Source organism: Lissotriton helveticus, chromosome 3_1 (assembly GCF_964261635.1).
Source record: "Lissotriton helveticus chromosome 3_1, aLisHel1.1, whole genome shotgun sequence".
Taxonomy (NCBI): Eukaryota; Metazoa; Chordata; class Amphibia; order Caudata; family Salamandridae; genus Lissotriton; species Lissotriton helveticus.
In genome coordinates, this window is record NC_136061.1 from 1,918,661,058 (window position 1) to 1,918,687,771 (window position 26,714).

The following is a 26,714-nucleotide window of genomic DNA, read 5'->3' on the forward strand; positions in this document are numbered from 1 at the left end:
ATATGTAGTGGCAAAAAGGGAAATTGCTTAAAAATGGGGAAGCGACCTCAAGCCCACGCCTACGAGACTCAGATGGGCATAGAAACGAGCAGAATAATTGATAATATGGTATACCAGGGCACGGGATGCCCACATAAATACAATAAGATAAGGGGAGGGGACGCTGAGCCCTAGGCAAACTGACAATGATGAGTAATGTGCGCCGCCTAAAGCCCCGATGTTCCCAGCTGGGTACTGCACCCTAGTCTGGGACACTGATAATCGAAATGAGAACCTGTGGAACTGTTACACCGAAGTCAATTACTGTTATACCTTACTAGGTAGGAGGGGTGGGAGGAATGGTGTCTAATTTATCTATCCTGTCGTCTCAGAATGATGCCCATGACTGTTAAAGTGTTATCATTCAAAAGCCAATAAAAACCTACTACTAAAAAAAGAATGAGATCAATTAGCTGTGGGAGTACATTGGGGGATGAAAGAGGCATGAGGTGAAATTAAGACTATGAAACCTTGGTATTCAGGCAGTGGCGCCCACAGACTTCTAACAAAAATTTGGCTCCAGAACTGAGGGGCATATTACCAACAACTAGCGATAATTATCGCTATGTTGGCTTAGCGGCAATAATTTTATCGCCGTGTTGCGGCGATTTATATCGCTTAGGAGCCTTGCTATTATCAAGGTTTATCTCCTAAGCGATAAAAATCGGCCGAAATGCATGAATATCGCTGTAAAGTCAGCGATATTCATGCATTACCGAGCTAATGCTCTTAGCCATGTTATCCACCTCCCTTTGGATAACATGGCTAAGAACTGCTCAGGGCAGGTGTTAGCTTTTGGAGATATTTGCGCTTAGCGCGAATATCTCCAAAAGTTGGTAATAGGAGATAGCGATGTTAGCGACTGTTTCCAGTCGCTAACATCTTGGCACGCCCACTTTGCATGTCATTAGTGATAAATACCTCTGACATGCAGAGCGGGGCCCAAGATGGTCGCTATCTCCTACTAGCTGTCGCTAACTGGTGTTAGCGACAGCTAGGTAATAGGGAGATAATTTTATCTCCTCTTTCTTGGCTTTTAAAGCCAAAAAAACTGAGATAAATCCCTTGATAATATGCCCCTTAATCTTTTACAAATTAAGCACTGGAGTGGTAATCTTCCTGTAGAAGGATTGTTCTAATCTAATCGGAGTTCTGGTGACTATTTTAGAAGCACACATTATTATTTTCACTTTTGATTATCACCAGCCCTGAACGGACTGTGACTTGGATGTGTCTGGGGCTGCAAGGAGCGTCTTTGCCTCTTCCACTCTGTTTCCCTCTCTCTCTATCTCTTTCTCTCTCTCTCACACACACTCCCTACCTACCTCCCACCGTCTCTCACTTTCCCAAACACCCATAGAATATATCACATGATAAAATCCAAATACTGGCCAACCTTACCTCAATATAGGCAAAATCGTCCTTGAGATGAAAAAATCTGGTATTATATGTTTCAAGTTTCACCTCCAGGAAGTGATCTGTGGATTTCTGGAAAATAAATATGCAGATTCATATTTTAAGAAATTAGAAAAGTTACCTCAGAAGTGGAACATTTTAGTAGAGAAACATTTCAAAGTAAAAGAGTAAAGATGACATCAGCACATAGTGCAGTAAATGGAATCCACTGGGTTCAACATTTTATCAGTATATGGGGCAAAACAGTAATGTTATCTGGTGGTCATGTAAAGCACTCCAATGCCTCTGTGCCAATTTCATGCTATACAAAACTGCATGTATTTGAGGAAAGTTATATTTTTTTTGCATTTACACACTAGCATCCTTGTAACTTACCCGTGATATTAGCAGTAAAACAGAAAAAAACAGATACACCTTTCACCACACTCTGAGCATTGAAGTGCATGTCTTTCCTACTGTAAAAAATGAATATCTAAAAACCCGGGATGAGTGTAAAAAGCAGTCTAGCTCAGTGCCGTTTCCTGTTGCCAAGTGGACATTAATTAAAACATCCACAGCAAACCTGTAGCTATAAAAGAACTTAAACAACATGTTAGAAATGGGGTTTCTGGTTGGTAGAGGTATCCTTGTCAGGGTAGGTCGCAACACAATCTAAATTACCCTGTGCTCACCCTCTGGCTGCTTAGCACAGAGCAGTCAAGCTTAACTTAAGAGGGAATGTGGAAACAATTTGTGCAACACTTCATACAACAACATAGTGAAAACACCACAAACAGTCTCCACACCTGGTTAGAAAACTAGAAAATGATTTTCAAAATAAAGCAAGACCAAAACAACAAAAATCCAATGTGCAGATGTCGAGATATGAATTTTTAAAGAATAAGTATCAAAATAGTGCTTAGAAGCAGTAAGCAGTTAAAAGAGGTATCTGGTCGCGCTAGACCAAGGTAAAGTCAAAAATACAGGCTGACCTCGATGGAGTGCAGGCCAGATACAGGGACCTATTTGGGCCTGCCTAACCAAAGTACCTTGATCTGTGATTCGTCATTGTCGACAAGGATGCACAGTGCAGCCGAGGTGATGCATCAGTGTCGATTCATGCAGTGGACGAGATGCATCAATTTTCTCCACGCAACTCAGATGATGCATCGGTTCCGAGTGCGAGTACTGGTTCCAGATGTAATGCGCAGCTGCTGCTCCCACAGTAGGTTATGCATCGATGCCGAAGGCGATGCGCTGGTTCTAATGAGGATCCGTCAGTTCCGCACTCGCTACGATGAGGATGCGCTGGTTCCAATTCACACAATGGCGACGATGCACGAGTTCCGATGGGGATGTGTGCATCTGGATGAAGAAGTATCTTAGGCCTCACTTCCAAGGGTCCAGGAATGGGGTGGCACCATTTGGCATAGCAGTCTCACAGCTTGCAGAGTCCAGGTGCAGATGCAGTTGGTTCAAGTCTTTGATATCCTTGAGACTTGGGAAAAGGAGGCAATCCAGCAAGCCCTTGGAGCCCTTCTGGGTTCAAGTGATGTAGGTCCAGTGCTTCTCACCCAGGCAAGAGAACAGCAGGCAGCAGGGCAGCTTAGCAAGACAACAGCACAGCGAAGCAGAGTTCAGCAAAGCAGCTGTCCAGCAGAATGACAGTTCTTACAGCAGCTTTTTTTCCTTGCAGAGTAGTCACAGGTCCAAATGTGTACTGATTTGGTAGTGCCAGAGGTCCAGCAGTTATATCCATTGGTTCCTTTGAAGTGGAGGAGACTTAAAAGAAAGGTTTGAAGTGCACAGAGGTTATCTCTTCCTGCCGTGTCACCAGACACTCTACAGTGGGGTAATCAATCCTTTGTATGGGGACAGGACATAGCCCGTTTAGGTATAAGTGTCAGCCAGCTCCCCCCATCCTGCTCATGATGGCCCACCTGCCTGAAGATGACCACTCAGGGACACCTACCCTTCCTTTATGTGTGACTGGCTAGAGGTAATGCAGAAAGTCAGCTGTCACCCACCCCAGATGTGTATTCCCGAGACAGGCAGAAGGCACCACATGGCTAAAGTAAGTAAATGCCAACTTTCTAAAAGTGGCATTTGCTCAACTGGAATTTAAAATTCAACTTCACCATAAGTTGTGATTTTGAATTGTGAGTTCAATGACACCAAACTTGAAAGTCTATCTCTTCACAATTGGGAATTACACTTAAAATATATAATAAGGTAATCAATCCAATGTGAGAGAGGTAGGCATTTCAGTAGTGAAAAACGAAATCGGGAGTTTTTCACTACCACAACATGTAAAGTTTAAAAGTACATGTCCTGCCTTTCAAATACACTGCACCCTGCCCCATGGGTTATACAGGGCCTACTTTAGGGGTGACTTATGTGTATAAAAAGGGAAGGTTTAGGCCTGGCAAGAGGTGTTTACTTGCCAGGTCGACATGGCAGTGTGAAACTGCACATGCAGGTTCTGCAGAGGTAGAACATGGTTAAGGGCCTACTCATGTGGGTGGTACAATCAGTGCCTGCGGCCCCCTAGTAGAATTTAATTTAAAGGTCCTGGGCACATGTAGTGCACTTTACTATAGGTAAATTAAATATGTCAATTGGGGATGTACCAATCTTACCATGTTTAGGGGTGAGAGTACACACACTTTAGCACTGGTTTGTAGTGGTACAGTGTGCAGAGTCCTAATGCCAGCAAAAACAAGGTCAGAAAAATGGAGGGAGGCAGGCAGGCAAAATATTGGGGGAAGACCACCCTACAATGTCTAGTTTAACACGAATTCTTAGTATTGTTCATAATTCTGAGCTTCCAGCGTATAATTTTCAATCGGAATGCCAACACTTTGCTCCATGATCGTAACCAAGCAGTTTATTGTGAAGGTTGCGATCTGCGAATCTGGGCCACTGTGTTTTGGGCTGCATGGGCCTAATTGTGGCCCCAATCCAACACTGTTCATATGCGTTTTCAAACTAAAAGTGAATAGCTCAATACCGAATTTTAATAAGCAAAGGGTACAAGTTGTTAGATTGTACAGCATTCCTTTAGAATGCTGATACAGAAACATAGTTAAGGTGTGCGATGCTCTTCAGCTAAGTAGCTCAATACACTATTGTAACAGCTCACATTCACCCCTATCCAGTGGGTAATTTGGAAAATAAATAAGTGCCTAGGCTCTCATCAAGAGGCAGCTTGCAACAGCCCATTTTTCCCGTTAGCACCACCTACAACACAATCAACTACTATCCATGAAAGTGGGGAGAGTGGATATGTCAAAATGACCAGAGCTGCCGACTTCGGAGCTGGGGAACCAGGTTTGAGGCCAGGCGTTGGCTCAACATCCTGTGATTCTGGGAACATCACTTAATCAATCACTTAATCTCACAGTGCCTACCATAAATGAATGTGTCGTTAACTGGTGCTCATGAAAAGCGCTGGTGTTGATATTTAAGTGCTGGTGCTCAGCACTGGAAACCACTGGCTCAAATTAAGCACTGGCCCAATCACTGCTAACCAGCTAGGTTTCTCAGAAGCAGCTGTCAAAGCTACTTAGGGCCTCATTCTGTCTGCTGCGGGCTCCCGAGACCACCGCAAAGTGGAGTTTGTGTCAGAATCAGGAAGCCGAGTAGTCAAGTCATTTCCACATGTGCGTCTCTTTCTGCCTCAATGTAGGTACACATTTGTAAGATTCACACAGGGTAAACCATATCATTCCAAGTTTTTCCACAATGGAACAAGTGAAAATGAGCAATATTACCAAGCTATCCTTCGCTGAGGATGGAGGTTACATACTTCACCCAATAAATTCAGGACCTCACAGTGTCAGTATTTTCAGAGTTCAACTTTACCACGCCTAATAGGGCTGCTCATGTAATGAATCTCTTAGTCACATCCTTCCCTCACCATAGTGACCACAATTTTTCAACTTCAGCTCTCAGTCTAACAATACTTGAACTGTACATGTACATTTCCTTCTAAACTAAATAGACGTGACTTTGTAAACGCGCATTGTTCAAAAACATCAGTAACAATCACACAAATCCACATACATTTTTGCATGCACATTAACTGTGCATTCGTGCTTCCCTTTCCTTGAACTTCCAACGCCCCCATTTCTAGAAAATGCGGAACTAGAGTTAATAAAATTACAGAATATGCAAAAGAGTAAAATAATGGCAATTGCACAGCACAAAAGTGATGCCGAAGAATGCCTTTTCTGGAATGTTTAATATCAAAAGAATAATTAGTTACATTGAAAGGCATAGTTTGTAAATACTAGCAGCATTAACATTAATTTTGTAAAATCATGCAAAAAAAGATGTTCAGTTGAATGGCACGTTCATTTGAAGTTTCAAACAAATTTAAGTTATAAAAATAAAACAGTCGTTTTGTAGGAAACAATTTACTCAGACGGAGATATTGAATGGCTAAAGTGGGATACAACCAATTCCTTCCCAAGGCACTAACTATTATGTAACCACTGCATCAAAGATTCAAACAAATGGCACAGCACTGCTCGCTAACCCCAAAAGGTAAGACTTCGACATGGAATGCCGATATAAGTGATTCAACAACCAGGCTGGTGAAACTCAATGCAACCAAACAATTGATGGGATTAAACCAGCTATGCCCAGTTCTGCTATGAACTACAGACTTTTTCATGTTGGAAATAGAAATACCTTGGGAGTGCATGGCCAAGAATGCTTCCTAAATCTATCTCTGAGCCAATCCCTTGTACAGTCTTCCTTATCCACATCCAAACTCCTGGGAGTGGTGCAGGCAAGGAACCTAACCATTAGGATCAAAGCTACAAACTTACAGGTAGATCCCACGCTGGGCCCGACAACATGTTTCTAATGTTTTCTCAAAAAACCTTGCACACCAAAATTACGACCTTCATGAATGTGTCCTATCTCACAGGCTAATCTGTGCACTTTATAAGGAAACAGTTCTCATTCTCCTGAAAATCCCACTCACTATCCTGAGATTCTTGCTGATTACATGCCAAGATCAAACTTTCCAACAAAGCCAAGAGCAATCCTGGAATGGGAAGTCACAAGATACATTCAAGCAGATGCTGTGCATCTTGATTACTTTATCATCAAGAATTAGTCTACAGGCAGGTGAGAGGAACCAAAAGTACAACTCCAAATATCTGAAGGGCTCCCTAACAAATGTAGATAAATGTGAAAAAAATTAGGGATAGATCACTAGTCATAGGACGGAAAACATCTTTCTTCTAGTGAAAAACTGTGGGGCAAAGAAGACTAACAATCTCACATAATTTCTCGTATGCGTGTACAAGACAGACTAAAATTTGAATAAAAACGGGCTTAAGTGTCAGAGGAGGGCAGCTGAAGCTGGTGGAACCATGTTAGGTTTATATCTCTGTAAGCCTGATATTAAATAATCTATCTAATGGTCCCTTCAACGGCCTATTTTTTTTGCTAAAGGGTTGAGCTCAACTTTTTATTATTTATTCTCACACTCAGAGAAAATGCTTAGGTCACTTTCCTACATCTATTCTATGAAACTTATCATTTTCCTTTGGGCAGTACCGGCATTTTGGGTCTCCGTGCAAGTAGATCCTACCAGCGATTGTTACCACTACCTATTATCTCTTCTATTACTGATTTAAAAAAAGAAAACAGAATGTAGTATTACTCTCTTCTCTCTTTTGTCACCATGTAGACCATTGTCCTAATATGACGGGGTCAAGAGATACTTTCTCTTTCATTCTATTCTAGCTTATTAATTTTTTATGTGAGTAGCCCTGGAGGCGCTGCAAACCTTATGCGCTAGTGATTTGGTCCTCTGTTGTTAAATCTGTGTAACAGTGTGCAACTCTTGTGCTCATTTTAAACTTGTGAATATTTTAATTGATACTATTTTAGGCTGTGAGTTGGGGCATTGTAACTTACACTGTTGGGGGCATTTTAAACATTTACCTTCGTTGCCGACCCCGTTCCGCCGCGGCTGGTGTGCCGTGTGTGCGGAGGGCGGCAACCACTAGTCCTCAGAATCCCTACTTCCGGCAGGGCGCGGTCTAGTCGTCCGCCGGAAGGAAGGGTATTTAGCCACTTAGGCACCGGACGCGCAGCGGACGAGCGTGCCGGATGTGCGCCGGATGTGCGCCGAAGGCGTGCCTAATGGAGGAAAAAAGGAAGATGCCCACACCTCAAAATAGTACACAATTATTCGAAGAAGGCACGTGTAACTGAATTGCACATGTGAAGGTACATTTATTTATACCAATTACTACAATTTTTTTAAATTTTTTTGGCAAAATATTTTTTTCAAAAGCAGAAAAAGGGGAAGAACCCACACAATCAACACAATGGTTATACAAATACAAACAATAATTATACACAATGGCAATTGATGAGATACATAAGAACACAAAGGGAATATTCACACATTTAGTAATTCATGGTTAAATATGAATGCCTGTTTTGAAACCACCAAAGCGAAGTGAAAAAGGGGGGCAAGAGCATGCACAATGTCCATTAGCATAGATACATTTAATGTATTACTGTACTCTTGCGTAATGCCGACGCGTTTCAGGTTCGAGCAGAACGTATTCGAACCCTCATCAGGGCTTTGTGAATAGTCTGTGTGAAAGAAATAGAGAACAGTTTTGAAAGCCAAGACTAAATGTGAAGCGATTGAACTCATAGAGTTTTGAATGAGAAGGGTACCTGTGGTTATCAGGCTCCCAAGCACTGTTCAATGGACAGGGGGCGATGACACAAAGGTTTAGTTCTAAAATGAATAAAGCACAAAATGTTGTTTCAAATGATTGAATATGCATCAAAAAAATGGGAGAATCAGGATTTGAGCCTACCTCTATGTGCACCGTCTGGCGCCCCTTAGAGGGAGGAGATCGAGGATAAAAGTCTTTGAGTCCTGTCAATTAAAAGCAAAAGGCTTATGATCTAATGTCAACCTTTAAAGGACTTGATGTGCGTTATTTAGGAAAAGGGGGCCCCATACCTTGCGTTTTGTGTGCAATAAAGCGGTGTCCCTCTAGGTTGAAATCAGCATGAAGCTCCTACATGAACAAAGTGAAAGCGGGCGTCAAACTGGTTGCACTTAGCCAATATTTAACAACTAAGTTATGGGCTGGTGGAAAGGAGCCTACCTGGGTCAGCTGCACGGATCATGGTGGCCCAGGAGTCAGAAAAGGGAGTGTTTTGATTTGTCTCCGTTTCTGTGGCGCGCTGAGAAAAGGGAACAAAAGCGCGATTGAAATGCGCGTCTGCAAGCTGTCAGATTGTACATGAATCAAAGCTCCCGAGCGAAGCGGGTTGCTACGTGAATCAAGGCTCCCAAAGGGAGAGCGTTTCTTACCTGTCCTCGGAAAGTCACTATTCCAATGGAAGGCTTCTCGAAGAATGCCTAACGTTACGTAGGGCCATTTTGGACTGCTAGAAAAAGGGATGACCAGCGTCCCATTGCATTATGGGATATGTAGTCCCAATTTTGAAAAATTCAAAGGCGCACCGGGTGGGAATGGATTGGTATTTACACTCATGTCTGGGATGAAAGTTGGAACTCGGAAGGCAAAGGGGGACCATTATGTGGGGCTCATGACGGCTGCATAGGAGTCCACCTTATGAATACAAAGGAGACAAGTGCAAGGCAGAGGGGGGAAAAAGAGCTAATAAAAGCTAGGTCATTGTAGGAAAAACCAGCTAAATTCTTGATAGTTCAGACATACTGTTAAGCCCTGTAAGGGTGCTATTGAACTTAAGAATCAGGTATGCTTCCTTCTGGAGCAACATCTTGTCGATGTCTGCCGGGCGCTGTGTTGTACCAAGTGTAAATAGTACTGACCACTTGAAATTCAATTCTGAATGAGAATTATCAATAAAATGTTCAACCATGGGTGCCGTAAGCACTTTCTTTCTAATCCTGGACCTGTGCTGACTGATGCGAAAATTGACTTGCTGGTTTGTTTTCCCGATGTAAATCTTGGGGCAAGGACACTGGATGACGTATATAACGTTTTTGGTTTTACAATTAGAGAAACCTGAATGCTTCCATTTGATCCCACGGTGTTCGAACTCATTGCCCTCAATCGTACTAGAGCATGCCACACAGTTGCCACATCTATGGTGGCCGTCAATTGGTTTCAAATTCCAACAGGATAAAATATCTTGTTTGGATTTCGGCAATGACACATCTGCTCTGACAATTTGTTGTCCAATGCTTTTGTTTTTTTTATAGGCAAAAATGGGCCGGGGGAAGGGGCATTCTAAGCCATCAAGAAGGTGCCAGTTTTTGAGAATTGTCTGTCTCATTTTATGCGTGTCTGGACCAAATGTGGTCACGCATACCAACCGGTCCAATTCTTTCTTTTCTTTTATTTGCAGGAGGCATTCTCTCGGTGTACAACGAGCTCGTTTGTACGAATGCCTAAGTAGCTTCTTAGGGTATCCTCTGTGTGTCATTTCCCCACAAAAGATTTCAGCATGGTGATCGAAGTCACTGATCTCCGTGCAATTCCTGCGAATCCGCAGTAATTGCCCATAAGGGAGATTGGCCTTTAGATTTCTCGGGTGGTGGCTGCTGTGATGCAGAATGGTATTTTTGTCCGTCGTCTTCCTATAGAGGGAAGCCTTCAGGAGCCCATCCGAGCATGTGACTTCAATGTCCAGGAAGGTCATTTTAGTTTTGTTGGCTTCCATGGAAAATTTTATGTCGCTGTGCCTCGAGTTGATCCATTCGTGGAAACTACTGAGCTCGGTCTGGCTCCCCTGCCACAGGAGCCAGACGTCGTCAATGTAGCGCCACCAATGGATGATGTTGTCACTGAATGGATTATTGTTATCGACAAACTTCATCTCGTATTGTGCCATGTAGAGCACTGCCATTTCTGGGGCATAAGGACACCCCATGGCAGTGCCCTTCACTTGCATGAAGAATTGGTCATTAAATACAAAATAATTCTTTTTAAGGGCAATTTCTGCCAATTTCAAGATAAATTTTGTGGGCACCCGATGGGGACGCTCTCGCTTCTCAAGGTACAGCTCGATGACTTCAAGAGCCTCTTCTTGAGGGATCTGTGTATATAAGGACGTAACGTCCATTGTTACCCTTACTTGAGTGCAAGGATCAAAGGGAGTGCCTTCTACCTTACTCAGAAAATCGGTAGTGTCTCGCAGATATGACTTGACGTCCTTAATGAAAGGCTTCAAGAAAAAATCAACGTATTTTGAAATAGGTTCTAGACAGGAGTCGACGCCAGATACTATGGGCCTCCCCGGAGGGTCAGCTAGACTCTTATGAATCTTCGGGAGAAGATATAAGATCGGAATGCGTGGGAACTTTTTTGTCAAGAAATCAAATTCTTTGGGTCCTAGAAAGCCTTGTTCATGGCCCTCAGTCAGTGTCTGTGAAATGAGACCTTGTATAAATTTCGTTGGGTCTTCTTGTAATTTGCGGTACCATGTGGTGTTATTGACATGTTTCATCCCTTCACCAATGTATTGGTCCCTTGGCCACAGGACGACTGCTCCCCCCTTATCAGCCTGTTTAATGATTAAAGAAGAATCTTCTTTAAGGCTCTGAATAGCTGTACGTTGGTGCGGGCTGATGTTCTGTGGTACATATTTTTTGGCTCTCTCCATTTGATTAATGGATGCTAATAGTACCTGTTCGAACGCCAGAACCTGTTTGGGGATATTCTGATGTGGAACAAAACTCGATTTGTTCCTCAGGCCAGTTGTTTCTTTATCAACTGGTGTGGGTTGGTGAAAGAAGAAGGCTCGGAGTCTCAACTTCCTACAAAATTCAAGGGTCTCAATCTTTAATTTCGTGAAATCCGTCCTCTGGCTGGGGACAAATTTTAATCCCAAGTTGAGTACGGACTCCTCGTGTTTTGTGAGGACTCTGTCAGATAAATTCACAATCACGTCTGGCTTCTCTATGACTTGTAGACCCTGTTTCTGGTTCGCATTTCCCATGCTGGCTTGAACCTGGTTTTTTGAGGCTGGCCCCTGTCTAAAAAAGCTACCTGTTTCCTAGAGTTGTTACCTCTATTGTCTGTGTCAGATCCTGATGAAGAGGTGTCTGAAAAGGTGGTGAATCTATTGCGTGATCTGCCCTGGTAGTCGTACAGCGCCCGACGTGAGTCAACAAGGGAATAGTAGTCCTCTTTAAGGAAAGGATAAACCTGTTCGATTTTGAACGTCTTTGTATCGCGTTCGTATTTGGTGGTTTTATTGTTAATGGTGATATCTCTGAACACTTGTATGTCTTTCTCAATTTTATCAAGTAACGCTTTAGCGTCTGCAATAGCTGGGTTTTCGGCAATGGCCTTAGTTAGTTCCTCGATCTCCTCAACCTCTTTGAGGCATAGACGTTGTGCGGTCTCTATGGTGTGGACCATAAGGTCCCTACTGCACTTCGTATTTATGAAACTGAATCCTTTCTTATACTCTTCGTCCTCAGTGAAAATGACGGGTATATTTTTAACCTGGAGCCCCCAAGGTATAGTGCCTCCTTTTAGGTGTCGAAGGAGGAAGTGACCGTGGAGCTCAGTTCTGACGTGCTTTTTGCACAGTCTTACCAATTTCTCGGATTCGTTTTGTTGCTTCGCATTAGAACTTAGTGTTATCGAAGCAAATGGTGACGTAGCTATGAGTGATGCAATGTGGCTTTCGCTGAACGACAGGGTGTCTTTTTCTGCCATACTACTCGAAGGACACGCAGCCCTTCACCCAATTACGGGAAATATTTTGATGTCCCTGAACTCTCGCGGGTAGCTACCCGCTCTATATTGGCGAAAAGAAGGAGTTAGGTCCTGATTGGGACTGAGGAGGGGCTGGACCATAATCTAATGGAGGAAAAAAGGAAGATGCCCACACCTCAAAATAGTACACAATTATTCGAAGAAGGCACGTGTAACTGAATTGCACATGTGAAGGTACATTTATTTATACCAATTACTACAATTTTTTAAAATTTTTTTGGCAAAATATTTTTTTCAAAAGCAGAAAAAGGGGAAGAACCCACACAATCAACACAATGGTTATACAAATACAAACAATAATTATACACAATGGCAATTGATGAGATACATAAGAACACAAAGGGAATATTCACACATTTAGTAATTCATGGTTAAATATGAATGCCTGTTTTGAAACCACCAAAGCGAAGTGAAAAAGGGGGGCAAGAGCATGCACAATGTCCATTAGCATAGATACATTTAATGTATTACTGTACTCTTGCGTAATGCCGACGCGTTTCAGGTTCGAGCAGAACGTATTCGAACCCTCATCAGGGCTTTGTGAATAGTCTGTGTGAAAGAAATAGAGAACAGTTTTGAAAGCCAAGACTAAATGTGAAGCGATTGAACTCATAGAGTTTTGAATGAGAAGGGTACCTGTGGTTATCAGGCTCCCAAGCACTGTTCAATGGACAGGGGGCGATGACACAAAGGTTTAGTTCTAAAATGAATAAAGCACAAAATGTTGTTTCAAATGATTGAATATGCATCAAAAAAATGGGAGAATCAGGATTTGAGCCTACCTCTATGTGCACCGTCTGGCGCCCCTTAGAGGGAGGAGATCGAGGATAAAAGTCTTTGAGTCCTGTCAATTAAAAGCAAAAGGCTTATGATCTAATGTCAACCTTTAAAGGACTTGATGTGCGTTATTTAGGAAAAGGGGGCCCCATACCTTGCGTTTTGTGTGCAATAAAGCGGTGTCCCTCTAGGTTGAAATCAGCATGAAGCTCCTACATGAACAAAGTGAAAGCGGGCGTCAAACTGGTTGCACTTAGCCAATATTTAACAACTAAGTTATGGGCTGGTGGAAAGGAGCCTACCTGGGTCAGCTGCACGGATCATGGTGGCCCAGGAGTCAGAAAAGGGAGTGTTTTGATTTGTCTCCGTTTCTGTGGCGCGCTGAGAAAAGGGAACAAAAGCGCGATTGAAATGCGCGTCTGCAAGCTGTCAGATTGTACATGAATCAAAGCTCCCGAGCGAAGCGGGTTGCTACGTGAATCAAGGCTCCCAAAGGGAGAGCGTTTCTTACCTGTCCTCGGAAAGTCACTATTCCAATGGAAGGCTTCTCGAAGAATGCCTAACGTTACGTAGGGCCATTTTGGACTGCTAGAAAAAGGGATGACCAGCGTCCCATTGCATTATGGGATATGTAGTCCCAATTTTGAAAAATTCAAAGGCGCACCGGGTGGGAATGGATTGGTATTTACACTCATGTCTGGGATGAAAGTTGGAACTCGGAAGGCAAAGGGGGACCATTATGTGGGGCTCATGACGGCTGCATAGGAGTCCACCTTATGAATACAAAGGAGACAAGTGCAAGGCAGAGGGGGGAAAAAGAGCTAATAAAAGCTAGGTCATTGTAGGAAAAACCAGCTAAATTCTTGATAGTTCAGACATACTGTTAAGCCCTGTAAGGGTGCTATTGAACTTAAGAATCAGGTATGCTTCCTTCTGGAGCAACATCTTGTCGATGTCTGCCGGGCGCTGTGTTGTACCAAGTGTAAATAGTACTGACCACTTGAAATTCAATTCTGAATGAGAATTATCAATAAAATGTTCAACCATGGGTGCCGTAAGCACTTTCTTTCTAATCCTGGACCTGTGCTGACTGATGCGAAAATTGACTTGCTGGTTTGTTTTCCCGATGTAAATCTTGGGGCAAGGACACTGGATGACGTATATAACGTTTTTGGTTTTACAATTAGAGAAACCTGAATGCTTCCATTTGATCCCACGGTGTTCGAACTCATTGCCCTCAATCGTACTAGAGCATGCCACACAGTTGCCACATCTATGGTGGCCGTCAATTGGTTTCAAATTCCAACAGGATAAAATATCTTGTTTGGATTTCGGCAATGACACATCTGCTCTGACAATTTGTTGTCCAATGCTTTTGTTTTTTTTATAGGCAAAAATGGGCCGGGGGAAGGGGCATTCTAAGCCATCAAGAAGGTGCCAGTTTTTGAGAATTGTCTGTCTCATTTTATGCGTGTCTGGACCAAATGTGGTCACGCATACCAACCGGTCCAATTCTTTCTTTTCTTTTATTTGCAGGAGGCATTCTCTCGGTGTACAACGAGCTCGTTTGTACGAATGCCTAAGTAGCTTCTTAGGGTATCCTCTGTGTGTCATTTCCCCACAAAAGATTTCAGCATGGTGATCGAAGTCACTGATCTCCGTGCAATTCCTGCGAATCCGCAGTAATTGCCCATAAGGGAGATTGGCCTTTAGATTTCTCGGGTGGTGGCTGCTGTGATGCAGAATGGTATTTTTGTCCGTCGTCTTCCTATAGAGGGAAGCCTTCAGGAGCCCATCCGAGCATGTGACTTCAATGTCCAGGAAGGTCATTTTAGTTTTGTTGGCTTCCATGGAAAATTTTATGTCGCTGTGCCTCGAGTTGATCCATTCGTGGAAACTACTGAGCTCGGTCTGGCTCCCCTGCCACAGGAGCCAGACGTCGTCAATGTAGCGCCACCAATGGATGATGTTGTCACTGAATGGATTATTGTTATCGACAAACTTCATCTCGTATTGTGCCATGTAGAGCACTGCCATTTCTGGGGCATAAGGACACCCCATGGCAGTGCCCTTCACTTGCATGAAGAATTGGTCATTAAATACAAAATAATTCTTTTTAAGGGCAATTTCTGCCAATTTCAAGATAAATTTTGTGGGCACCCGATGGGGACGCTCTCGCTTCTCAAGGTACAGCTCGATGACTTCAAGAGCCTCTTCTTGAGGGATCTGTGTATATAAGGACGTAACGTCCATTGTTACCATTACTTGAGTGCAAGGATCAAAGGGAGTGCCTTCTACCTTACTCAGAAAATCGGTAGTGTCTCGCAGATATGACTTGACGTCCTTAATGAAAGGCTTCAAGAAAAAATCAACGTATTTTGAAATAGGTTCTAGACAGGAGTCGACGCCAGATACTATGGGCCTCCCCGGAGGGTCAGCTAGACTCTTATGAATCTTCGGGAGAAGATATAAGATCGGAATGCGTGGGAACTTTTTTGTCAAGAAATCAAATTCTTTGGGTCCTAGAAAGCCTTGTTCATGGCCCTCAGTCAGTGTCTGTGAAATGAGACCTTGTATAAATTTCGTTGGGTCTTCTTGTAATTTGCGGTACCATGTGGTGTTATTGACATGTTTCATCCCTTCACCAATGTATTGGTCCCTTGGCCACAGGACGACTGCTCCCCCCTTATCAGCCTGTTTAATGATTAAAGAAGAATCTTCTTTAAGGCTCTGAATAGCTGTACGTTGGTGCGGGCTGATGTTCTGTGGTACATATTTTTTGGCTCTCTCCATTTGATTAATGGATGCTAATAGTACCTGTTCGAACGCCAGAACCTGTTTGGGGATATTCTGATGTGGAACAAAACTCGATTTGTTCCTCAGGCCAGTTGTTTCTTTATCAACTGGTGTGGGTTGGTGAAAGAAGAAGGCTCGGAGTCTCAACTTCCTACAAAATTCAAGGGTCTCAATCTTTAATTTCGTGAAATCCGTCCTCTGGCTGGGGACAAATTTTAATCCCAAGTTGAGTACGGACTCCTCGTGTTTTGTGAGGACTCTGTCAGATAAATTCACAATCACGTCTGGCTTCTCTATGACTTGTAGACCCTGTTTCTGGTTCGCATTTCCCATGCTGGCTTGAACCTGGTTTTTTGAGGCTGGCCCCTGTCTAAAAAAGCTACCTGTTTCCTAGAGTTGTTACCTCTATTGTCTGTGTCAGATCCTGATGAAGAGGTGTCTGAAAAGGTGGTGAATCTATTGCGTGATCTGCCCTGGTAGTCGTACAGCGCCCGACGTGAGTCAACAAGGGAATAGTAGTCCTCTTTAAGGAAAGGATAAACCTGTTCGATTTTGAACGTCTTTGTATCGCGTTCGTATTTGGTGGTTTTATTGTTAATGGTGATATCTCTGAACACTTGTATGTCTTTCTCAATTTTATCAAGTAACGCTTTAGCGTCTGCAATAGCTGGGTTTTCGGCAATGGCCTTAGTTAGTTCCTCGATCTCCTCAACCTCTTTGAGGCATAGACGTTGTGCGGTCTCTATGGTGTGGACCATAAGGTCCCTACTGCACTTCGTATTTATGAAACTGAATCCTTTCTTATACTCTTCGTCCTCAGTGAAAATGACGGGTATATTTTTAACCTGGAGCCCCCAAGGTATAGTGCCTCCTTTTAGGTGTCGAAGGAGGAAGTGACCGTGGAGCTCAGTTCTGACGTGCTTTTTGCACAGTCTTACCAATTTCTCGGATTCGTTTTGTTGCTTCGCATTAGAACTTAGTGTTATCGAAGCAAATGGTGACGTAGCTATGAGTGATGCAATGTGGCTTTCGCTGAACGACAGGGTGTCTTTTTCTGCCATACTACTCGAAGGACACGCAGCCCTTCACCCAATTACGGGAAATATTTTGATGTCCCTGAACTCTCGCGGGTAGCTACCCGCTCTATATTGGCGAAAAGAAGGAGTTAGGTCCTGATTGGGACTGAGGAGGGGCTGGACCATAATCTAATGGAGGAAAAAAGGAAGATGCCCACACCTCAAAATAGTACACAATTATTCGAAGAAGGCACGTGTAACTGAATTGCACATGTGAAGGTACATTTATTTATACCAATTACTACAATTTTTTAAAATTTTTTTGGCAAAATATTTTTTTCAAAAGCAGAAAAAGGGGAAGAACCCACACAATCAACACAATGGTTATACAAATACAAACAATAATTATACACAATGGCAATTGATGAGATACATAAGAACACAAAGGGAATATTCACACATTTAGTAATTCATGGTTAAATATGAATGCCTGTTTTGAAACCACCAAAGCGAAGTGAAAAAGGGGGGCAAGAGCATGCACAATGTCCATTAGCATAGATACATTTAATGTATTACTGTACTCTTGCGTAATGCCGACGCGTTTCAGGTTCGAGCAGAACGTATTCGAACCCTCATCAGGGCTTTGTGAATAGTCTGTGTGAAAGAAATAGAGAACAGTTTTGAAAGCCAAGACTAAATGTGAAGCGATTGAACTCATAGAGTTTTGAATGAGAAGGGTACCTGTGGTTATCAGGCTCCCAAGCACTGTTCAATGGACAGGGGGCGATGACACAAAGGTTTAGTTCTAAAATGAATAAAGCACAAAATGTTGTTTCAAATGATTGAATATGCATCAAAAAAATGGGAGAATCAGGATTTGAGCCTACCTCTATGTGCACCGTCTGGCGCCCCTTAGAGGGAGGAGATCGAGGATAAAAGTCTTTGAGTCCTGTCAATTAAAAGCAAAAGGCTTATGATCTAATGTCAACCTTTAAAGGACTTGATGTGCGTTATTTAGGAAAAGGGGGCCCCATACCTTGCGTTTTGTGTGCAATAAAGCAGTGTCCCTCTAGGTTGAAATCAGCATGAAGCTCCTACATGAACAAAGTGAAAGCGGGCGTCAAACTGGTTGCACTTAGCCAATATTTAACAACTAAGTTATGGGCTGGTGGAAAGGAGCCTACCTGGGTCAGCTGCACGGATCATGGTGGCCCAGGAGTCAGAAAAGGGAGTGTTTTGATTTGTCTCCGTTTCTGTGGCGCGCTGAGAAAAGGGAACAAAAGCGCGATTGAAATGCGCGTCTGCAAGCTGTCAGATTGTACATGAATCAAAGCTCCCGAGCGAAGCGGGTTGCTACGTGAATCAAGGCTCCCAAAGGGAGAGCGTTTCTTACCTGTCCTCGGAAAGTCACTATTCCAATGGAAGGCTTCTCGAAGAATGCCTAACGTTACGTAGGGCCATTTTGGACTGCTAGAAAAAGGGATGACCAGCGTCCCATTGCATTATGGGATATGTAGTCCCAATTTTGAAAAATTCAAAGGCGCACCGGGTGGGAATGGATTGGTATTTACACTCATGTCTGGGATGAAAGTTGGAACTCGGAAGGCAAAGGGGGACCATTATGTGGGGCTCATGACGGCTGCATAGGAGTCCACCTTATGAATACAAAGGAGACAAGTGCAAGGCAGAGGGGGGAAAAAGAGCTAATAAAAGCTAGGTCATTGTAGGAAAAACCAGCTAAATTCTTGATAGTTCAGACATACTGTTAAGCCCTGTAAGGGTGCTATTGAACTTAAGAATCAGGTATGCTTCCTTCTGGAGCAACATCTTGTCGATGTCTGCCGGGCGCTGTGTTGTACCAAGTGTAAATAGTACTGACCACTTGAAATTCAATTCTGAATGAGAATTATCAATAAAATGTTCAACCATGGGTGCCGTAAGCACTTTCTTTCTAATCCTGGACCTGTGCTGACTGATGCGAAAATTGACTTGCTGGTTTGTTTTCCCGATGTAAATCTTGGGGCAAGGACACTGGATGACGTATATAACGTTTTTGGTTTTACAATTAGAGAAACCTGAATGCTTCCATTTGATCCCACGGTGTTCGAACTCATTGCCCTCAATCGTACTAGAGCATGCCACACAGTTGCCACATCTATGGTGGCCGTCAATTGGTTTCAAATTCCAACAGGATAAAATATCTTGTTTGGATTTCGGCAATGACACATCTGCTCTGACAATTTGTTGTCCAATGCTTTTGTTTTTTTTATAGGCAAAAATGGGCCGGGGGAAGGGGCATTCTAAGCCATCAAGAAGGTGCCAGTTTTTGAGAATTGTCTGTCTCATTTTATGCGTGTCTGGACCAAATGTGGTCACGCATACCAACCGGTCCAATTCTTTCTTTTCTTTTATTTGCAGGAGGCATTCTCTCGGTGTACAACGAGCTCGTTTGTACGAATGCCTAAGTAGCTTCTTAGGGTATCCTCTGTGTGTCATTTCCCCACAAAAGATTTCAGCATGGTGATCGAAGTCACTGATCTCCGTGCAATTCCTGCGAATCCGCAGTAATTGCCCATAAGGGAGATTGGCCTTTAGATTTCTCGGGTGGTGGCTGCTGTGATGCAGAATGGTATTTTTGTCCGTCGTCTTCCTATAGAGGGAAGCCTTCAGGAGCCCATCCGAGCATGTGACTTCAATGTCCAGGAAGGTCATTTTAGTTTTGTTGGCTTCCATGGAAAATTTTATGTCGCTGTGCCTCGAGTTGATCCATTCGTGGAAACTACTGAGCTCGGTCTGGCTCCCCTGCCACAGGAGCCAGACGTCGTCAATGTAGCGCCACCAATGGATGATGTTGTCACTGAATGGATTATTGTTATCGACAAACTTCATCTCGTATTGTGCCATGTAGAGCACTGCCATTTCTGGGGCATAAGGACACCCCATGGCAGTGCCCTTCACTTGCATGAAGAATTGGTCATTAAATACAAAATAATTCTTTTTAAGGGCAATTTCTGCCAATTTCAAGATAAATTTTGTGGGCACCCGATGGGGACGCTCTCGCTTCTCAAGGTACAGCTCGATGACTTCAAGAGCCTCTTCTTGAGGGATCTGTGTATATAAGGACGTAACGTCCATTGTTACCATTACTTGAGTGCAAGGATCAAAGGGAGTGCCTTCTACCTTACTCAGAAAATCGGTAGTGTCTCGCAGATATGACTTGACGTCCTTAATGAAAGGCTTCAAGAAAAAATCAACGTATTTTGAAATAGGTTCTAGACAGGAGTCGACGCCAGATACTATGGGCCTCCCCGGAGGGTCAGCTAGACTCTTATGAATCTTCGGGAGAAGATATAAGATCGGAATGCGTGGGAACTTTTTTGTCAAGAAATCAAATTCTTTGGGTCCTAGAAAGCCTTGTTCATGGCCCTCAGTCAGTGTCTGTGAAATGAGACCTTGTATAAATTTCGTTGGGTCTTCTTGTAATTTGCGGTACCATGTGGTGTTATTGACATGTTTCATCCCTTCACCAATGTATTGGTCCCTTGGCCACAGGACGACTGCTCCCCCCTTATCAGCCTGTTTAATGATTAAAGAAGAATCTTCTTTAAGGCTCTGAATAGCTGTACGTTGGTGCGGGCTGATGTTCTGTGGTACATATTTTTTGGCTCTCTCCATTTGATTAATGGATGCTAATAGTACCTGTTCGAATGCCAGAACCTGTTTGGGGATATTCTGATGTGGAACAAAACTCGATTTGTTCCTCAGGCCAGTTGTTTCTTTATCAACTGGTGTGGGTTGGTGAAAGAAGAAGGCTCGGAGTCTCAACTTCCTACAAAATTCAAGGGTCTCAATCTTTAATTTCGTGAAATCCGTCCTCTGGCTGGGGACAAATTTTAATCCCAAGTTGAGTACGGACTCCTCGTGTTTTGTGAGGACTCTGTCAGATAAATTCACAATCACGTCTGGCTTCTCTATGACTTGTAGACCCTGTTTCTGGTTCGCATTTCCCATGCTGGCTTGAACCTGGTTTTTTGAGGCTGGCCCCTGTCTAAAAAAGCTACCTGTTTCCTAGAGTTGTTACCTCTATTGTCTGTGTCAGATCCTGATGAAGAGGTGTCTGAAAAGGTGGTGAATCTATTGCGTGATCTGCCCTGGTAGTCGTACAGCGCCCGACGTGAGTCAACAAGGGAATAGTAGTCCTCTTTAAGGAAAGGATAAACCTGTTCGATTTTGAACGTCTTTGTATCGCGTTCGTATTTGGTGGTTTTATTGTTAATGGTGATATCTCTGAACACTTGTATGTCTTTCTCAATTTTATCAAGTAACGCTTTAGCGTCTGCAATAGCTGGGTTTTCGGCAATGGCCTTAGTTAGTTCCTCGATCTCCTCAACCTCTTTGAGGCATAGACGTTGTGCGGTCTCTATGGTGTGGACCATAAGGTCCCTACTGCACTTCGTATTTATGAAACTGAATCCTTTCTTATACTCTTCGTCCTCAGTGAAAATGACGGGTATATTTTTAACCTGGAGCCCCCAAGGTATAGTGCCTCCTTTTAGGTGTCGAAGGAGGAAGTGACCGTGGAGCTCAGTTCTGACGTGCTTTTTGCACAGTCTTACCAATTTCTCGGATTCGTTTTGTTGCTTCGCATTAGAACTTAGTGTTATCGAAGCAAATGGTGACGTAGCTATGAGTGATGCAATGTGGCTTTCGCTGAACGACAGGGTGTCTTTTTCTGCCATACTACTCAAAGGACACGCAGCCCTTCACCCAATTACGGGAAATATTTTGATGTCCCTGAACTCTCGCGGGTAGCTACCCGCTCTATATTGGCGAAAAGAAGGAGTTAGGTCCTGATTGGGACTGAGGAGGGGCTGGACCATAATCTAATGGAGGAAAAAAGGAAGATGCCCACACCTCAAAATAGTACACAATTATTCGAAGAAGGCACGTGTAACTGAATTGCACATGTGAAGGTACATTTATTTATACCAATTACTACAATTTTTTAAAATTTTTTTGGCAAAATATTTTTTTCAAAAGCAGAAAAAGGGGAAGAACCCACACAATCAACACAATGGTTATACAAATACAAACAATAATTATACACAATGGCAATTGATGAGATACATAAGAACACAAAGGGAATATTCACACATTTAGTAATTCATGGTTAAATATGAATGCCTGTTTTGAAACCACCAAAGCGAAGTGAAAAAGGGGGGCAAGAGCATGCACAATGTCCATTAGCATAGATACATTTAATGTATTACTGTACTCTTGCGTAATGCCGACGCGTTTCAGGTTCGAGCAGAACGTATTCGAACCCTCATCAGGGCTTTGTGAATAGTCTGTGTGAAAGAAATAGAGAACAGTTTTGAAAGCCAAGACTAAATGTGAAGCGATTGAACTCATAGAGTTTTGAATGAGAAGGGTACCTGTGGTTATCAGGCTCCCAAGCACTGTTCAATGGACAGGGGGCGATGACACAAAGGTTTAGTTCTAAAATGAATAAAGCACAAAATGTTGTTTCAAATGATTGAATATGCATCAAAAAAATGGGAGAATCAGGATTTGTGCACCGTCTGGCGCCCCTTAGAGGGAGGAGATCGAGGATAAAAGTCTTTGAGTCCTGTCAATTAAAAGCAAAAGGCTTATGATCTAATGTCAACCTTTAAAGGACTTGATGTGCGTTATTTAGGAAAAGGGGGCCCCATACCTTGCGTTTTGTGTGCAATAAAGCGGTGTCCCTCTAGGTTGAAATCAGCATGAAGCTCCTACATGAACAAAGTGAAAGCGGGCGTCAAACTGGTTGCACTTAGCCAATATTTAACAACTAAGTTATGGGCTGGTGGAAAGGAGCCTACCTGGGTCAGCTGCACGGATCATGGTGGCCCAGGAGTCAGAAAAGGGAGTGTTTTGATTTGTCTCCGTTTCTGTGGCGCGCTGAGAAAAGGGAACAAAAGCGCGATTGAAATGCGCGTCTGCAAGCTGTCAGATTGTACATGAATCAAAGCTCCCGAGCGAAGCGGGTTGCTACGTGAATCAAGGCTCCCAAAGGGAGAGCGTTTCTTACCTGTCCTCGGAAAGTCACTATTCCAATGGAAGGCTTCTCGAAGAATGCCTAACGTTACGTAGGGCCATTTTGGACTGCTAGAAAAAGGGATGACCAGCGTCCCATTGCATTATGGGATATGTAGTCCCAATTTTGAAAAATTCAAAGGCGCACCGGGTGGGAATGGATTGGTATTTACACTCATGTCTGGGATGAAAGTTGGAACTCGGAAGGCAAAGGGGGACCATTATGTGGGGCTCATGACGGCTGCATAGGAGTCCACCTTATGAATACAAAGGAGACAAGTGCAAGGCAGAGGGGGGAAAAAGAGCTAATAAAAGCTAGGTCATTGTAGGAAAAACCAGCTAAATTCTTGATAGTTCAGACATACTGTTAAGCCCTGTAAGGGTGCTATTGAACTTAAGAATCAGGTATGCTTCCTTCTGGAGCAACATCTTGTCGATGTCTGCCGGGCGCTGTGTTGTACCAAGTGTAAATAGTACTGACCACTTGAAATTCAATTCTGAATGAGAATTATCAATAAAATGTTCAACCATGGGTGCCGTAAGCACTTTCTTTCTAATCCTGGACCTGTGCTGACTGATGCGAAAATTGACTTGCTGGTTTGTTTTCCCGATGTAAATCTTGGGGCAAGGACACTGGATGACGTATATAACGTTTTTGGTTTTACAATTAGAGAAACCTGAATGCTTCCATTTGATCCCACGGTGTTCGAACTCATTGCCCTCAATCGTACTAGAGCATGCCACACAGTTGCCACATCTATGGTGGCCGTCAATTGGTTTCAAATTCCAACAGGATAAAATATCTTGTTTGGATTTCGGCAATGACACATCTGCTCTGACAATTTGTTGTCCAATGCTTTTGTTTTTTTTATAGGCAAAAATGGGCCGGGGGAAGGGGCATTCTAAGCCATCAAGAAGGTGCCAGTTTTTGAGAATTGTCTGTCTCATTTTATGCGTGTCTGGACCAAATGTGGTCACGCATACCAACCGGTCCAATTCTTTCTTTTCTTTTATTTGCAGGAGGCATTCTCTCGGTGTACAACGAGCTCGTTTGTACGAATGCCTAAGTAGCTTCTTAGGGTATCCTCTGTGTGTCATTTCCCCACAAAAGATTTCAGCATGGTGATCGAAGTCACTGATCTCCGTGCAATTCCTGCGAATCCGCAGTAATTGCCCATAAGGGAGATTGGCCTTTAGATTTCTCGGGTGGTGGCTGCTGTGATGCAGAATGGTATTTTTGTCCGTCGTCTTCCTATAGAGGGAAGCCTTCAGGAGCCCATCCGAGCATGTGACTTCAATGTCCAGGAAGGTCATTTTAGTTTTGTTGGCTTCCATGGAAAATTTTATGTCGCTGTGCCTCGAGTTGATCCATTCGTGGAAACTACTGAGCTCGGTCTGGCTCCCCTGCCACAGGAGCCAGACGTCGTCAATGTAGCGCCACCAATGGATGATGTTGTCACTGAATGGATTATTGTTATCGACAAACTTCATCTCGTATTGTGCCATGTAGAGCACTGCCATTTCTGGGGCATAAGGACACCCCATGGCAGTGCCCTTCACTTGCATGAAGAATTGGTCATTAAATACAAAATAATTCTTTTTAAGGGCAATTTCTGCCAATTTCAAGATAAATTTTGTGGGCACCCGATGGGGACGCTCTCGCTTCTCAAGGTACAGCTCGATGACTTCAAGAGCCTCTTCTTGAGGGATCTGTGTATATAAGGACGTAACGTCCATTGTTACCATTACTTGAGTGCAAGGATCAAAGGGAGTGCCTTCTACCTTACTCAGAAAATCGGTAGTGTCTCGCAGATATGACTTGACGTCCTTAATGAAAGGCTTCAAGAAAAAATCAACGTATTTTGAAATAGGTTCTAGACAGGAGTCGACGCCAGATACTATGGGCCTCCCCGGAGGGTCAGCTAGACTCTTATGAATCTTCGGGAGAAGATATAAGATCGGAATGCGTGGGAACTTTTTTGTCAAGAAATCAAATTCTTTGGGTCCTAGAAAGCCTTGTTCATGGCCCTCAGTCAGTGTCTGTGAAATGAGACCTTGTATAAATTTCGTTGGGTCTTCTTGTAATTTGCGGTACCATGTGGTGTTATTGACATGTTTCATCCCTTCACCAATGTATTGGTCCCTTGGCCACAGGACGACTGCTCCCCCCTTATCAGCCTGTTTAATGATTAAAGAAGAATCTTCTTTAAGGCTCTGAATAGCTGTACGTTGGTGCGGGCTGATGTTCTGTGGTACATATTTTTTGGCTCTCTCCATTTGATTAATGGATGCTAATAGTACCTGTTCGAACGCCAGAACCTGTTTGGGGATATTCTGATGTGGAACAAAACTCGATTTGTTCCTCAGGCCAGTTGTTTCTTTATCAACTGGTGTGGGTTGGTGAAAGAAGAAGGCTCGGAGTCTCAACTTCCTACAAAATTCAAGGGTCTCAATCTTTAATTTCGTGAAATCCGTCCTCTGGCTGGGGACAAATTTTAATCCCAAGTTGAGTACGGACTCCTCGTGTTTTGTGAGGACTCTGTCAGATAAATTCACAATCACGTCTGGCTTCTCTATGACTTGTAGACCCTGTTTCTGGTTCGCATTTCCCATGCTGGCTTGAACCTGGTTTTTTGAGGCTGGCCCCTGTCTAAAAAAGCTACCTGTTTCCTAGAGTTGTTACCTCTATTGTCTGTGTCAGATCCTGATGAAGAGGTGTCTGAAAAGGTGGTGAATCTATTGCGTGATCTGCCCTGGTAGTCGTACAGCGCCCGACGTGAGTCAACAAGGGAATAGTAGTCCTCTTTAAGGAAAGGATAAACCTGTTCGATTTTGAACGTCTTTGTATCGCGTTCGTATTTGGTGGTTTTATTGTTAATGGTGATATCTCTGAACACTTGTATGTCTTTCTCAATTTTATCAAGTAACGCTTTAGCGTCTGCAATAGCTGGGTTTTCGGCAATGGCCTTAGTTAGTTCCTCGATCTCCTCAACCTCTTTGAGGCATAGACGTTGTGCGGTCTCTATGGTGTGGACCATAAGGTCCCTACTGCACTTCGTATTTATGAAACTGAATCCTTTCTTATACTCTTCGTCCTCAGTGAAAATGACGGGTATATTTTTAACCTGGAGCCCCCAAGGTATAGTGCCTCCTTTTAGGTGTCGAAGGAGGAAGTGACCGTGGAGCTCAGTTCTGACGTGCTTTTTGCACAGTCTTACCAATTTCTCAGATTCGTTTTGTTGCTTCGCATTAGAACTTAGTGTTATCGAAGCAAATGGTGACGTAGCTATGAGTGATGCAATGTGGCTTTCGCTGAACGACAGGGTGTCTTTTTCTGCCATACTACTCGAAGGACACGCAGCCCTTCACCCAATTACGGGAAATATTTTGATGTCCCTGAACTCTCGCGGGTAGCTACCCGCTCTATATTGGCGAAAAGAAGGAGTTAGGTCCTGATTGGGACTGAGGAGGGGCTGGACCATAATCTAATGGAGGAAAAAAGGAAGATGCCCACACCTCAAAATAGTACACAATTATTCGAAGAAGGCACGTGTAACTGAATTGCACATGTGAAGGTACATTTATTTATACAATACAATTCTTTGGGAAGAACCTGTTATAATCACAGGTACCCTTCTCATTCAAACTCTATGAGTTCACAATCGCTTCCAACCATTTAGTAATTCATTGGCTTTCAAAACTGTTCTCTATTTCTTTCACACAGACTATTCACAAAGGGGCCTGATGAGGGTTCGAATACGTTCTGCTCGAACCTGAAACGCGTCGGCATTACGCAAGAGTACAGTAATACATTAAATGTATCTATGCTAATGGACATTGT

At 43.3% G+C, this 26,714-nt stretch overlaps 1 protein-coding gene across 1 annotated transcript in view; it reads right to left on the reverse strand.

The window, feature by feature from the left end:
* Positions 1-26,714, reverse strand: part of CEMIP (cell migration inducing hyaluronidase 1) — a 551,721-nt gene that overhangs the window by 49,163 nt on the left and 475,844 nt on the right. The window contains exon 25 of the mRNA XM_078682930.1: positions 1,441-1,527. Within this exon, the coding sequence (XP_078539056.1) occupies positions 1,441-1,527 (87 nt within the window). The remainder of the gene's footprint in view (positions 1-1,440; positions 1,528-26,714) is intronic.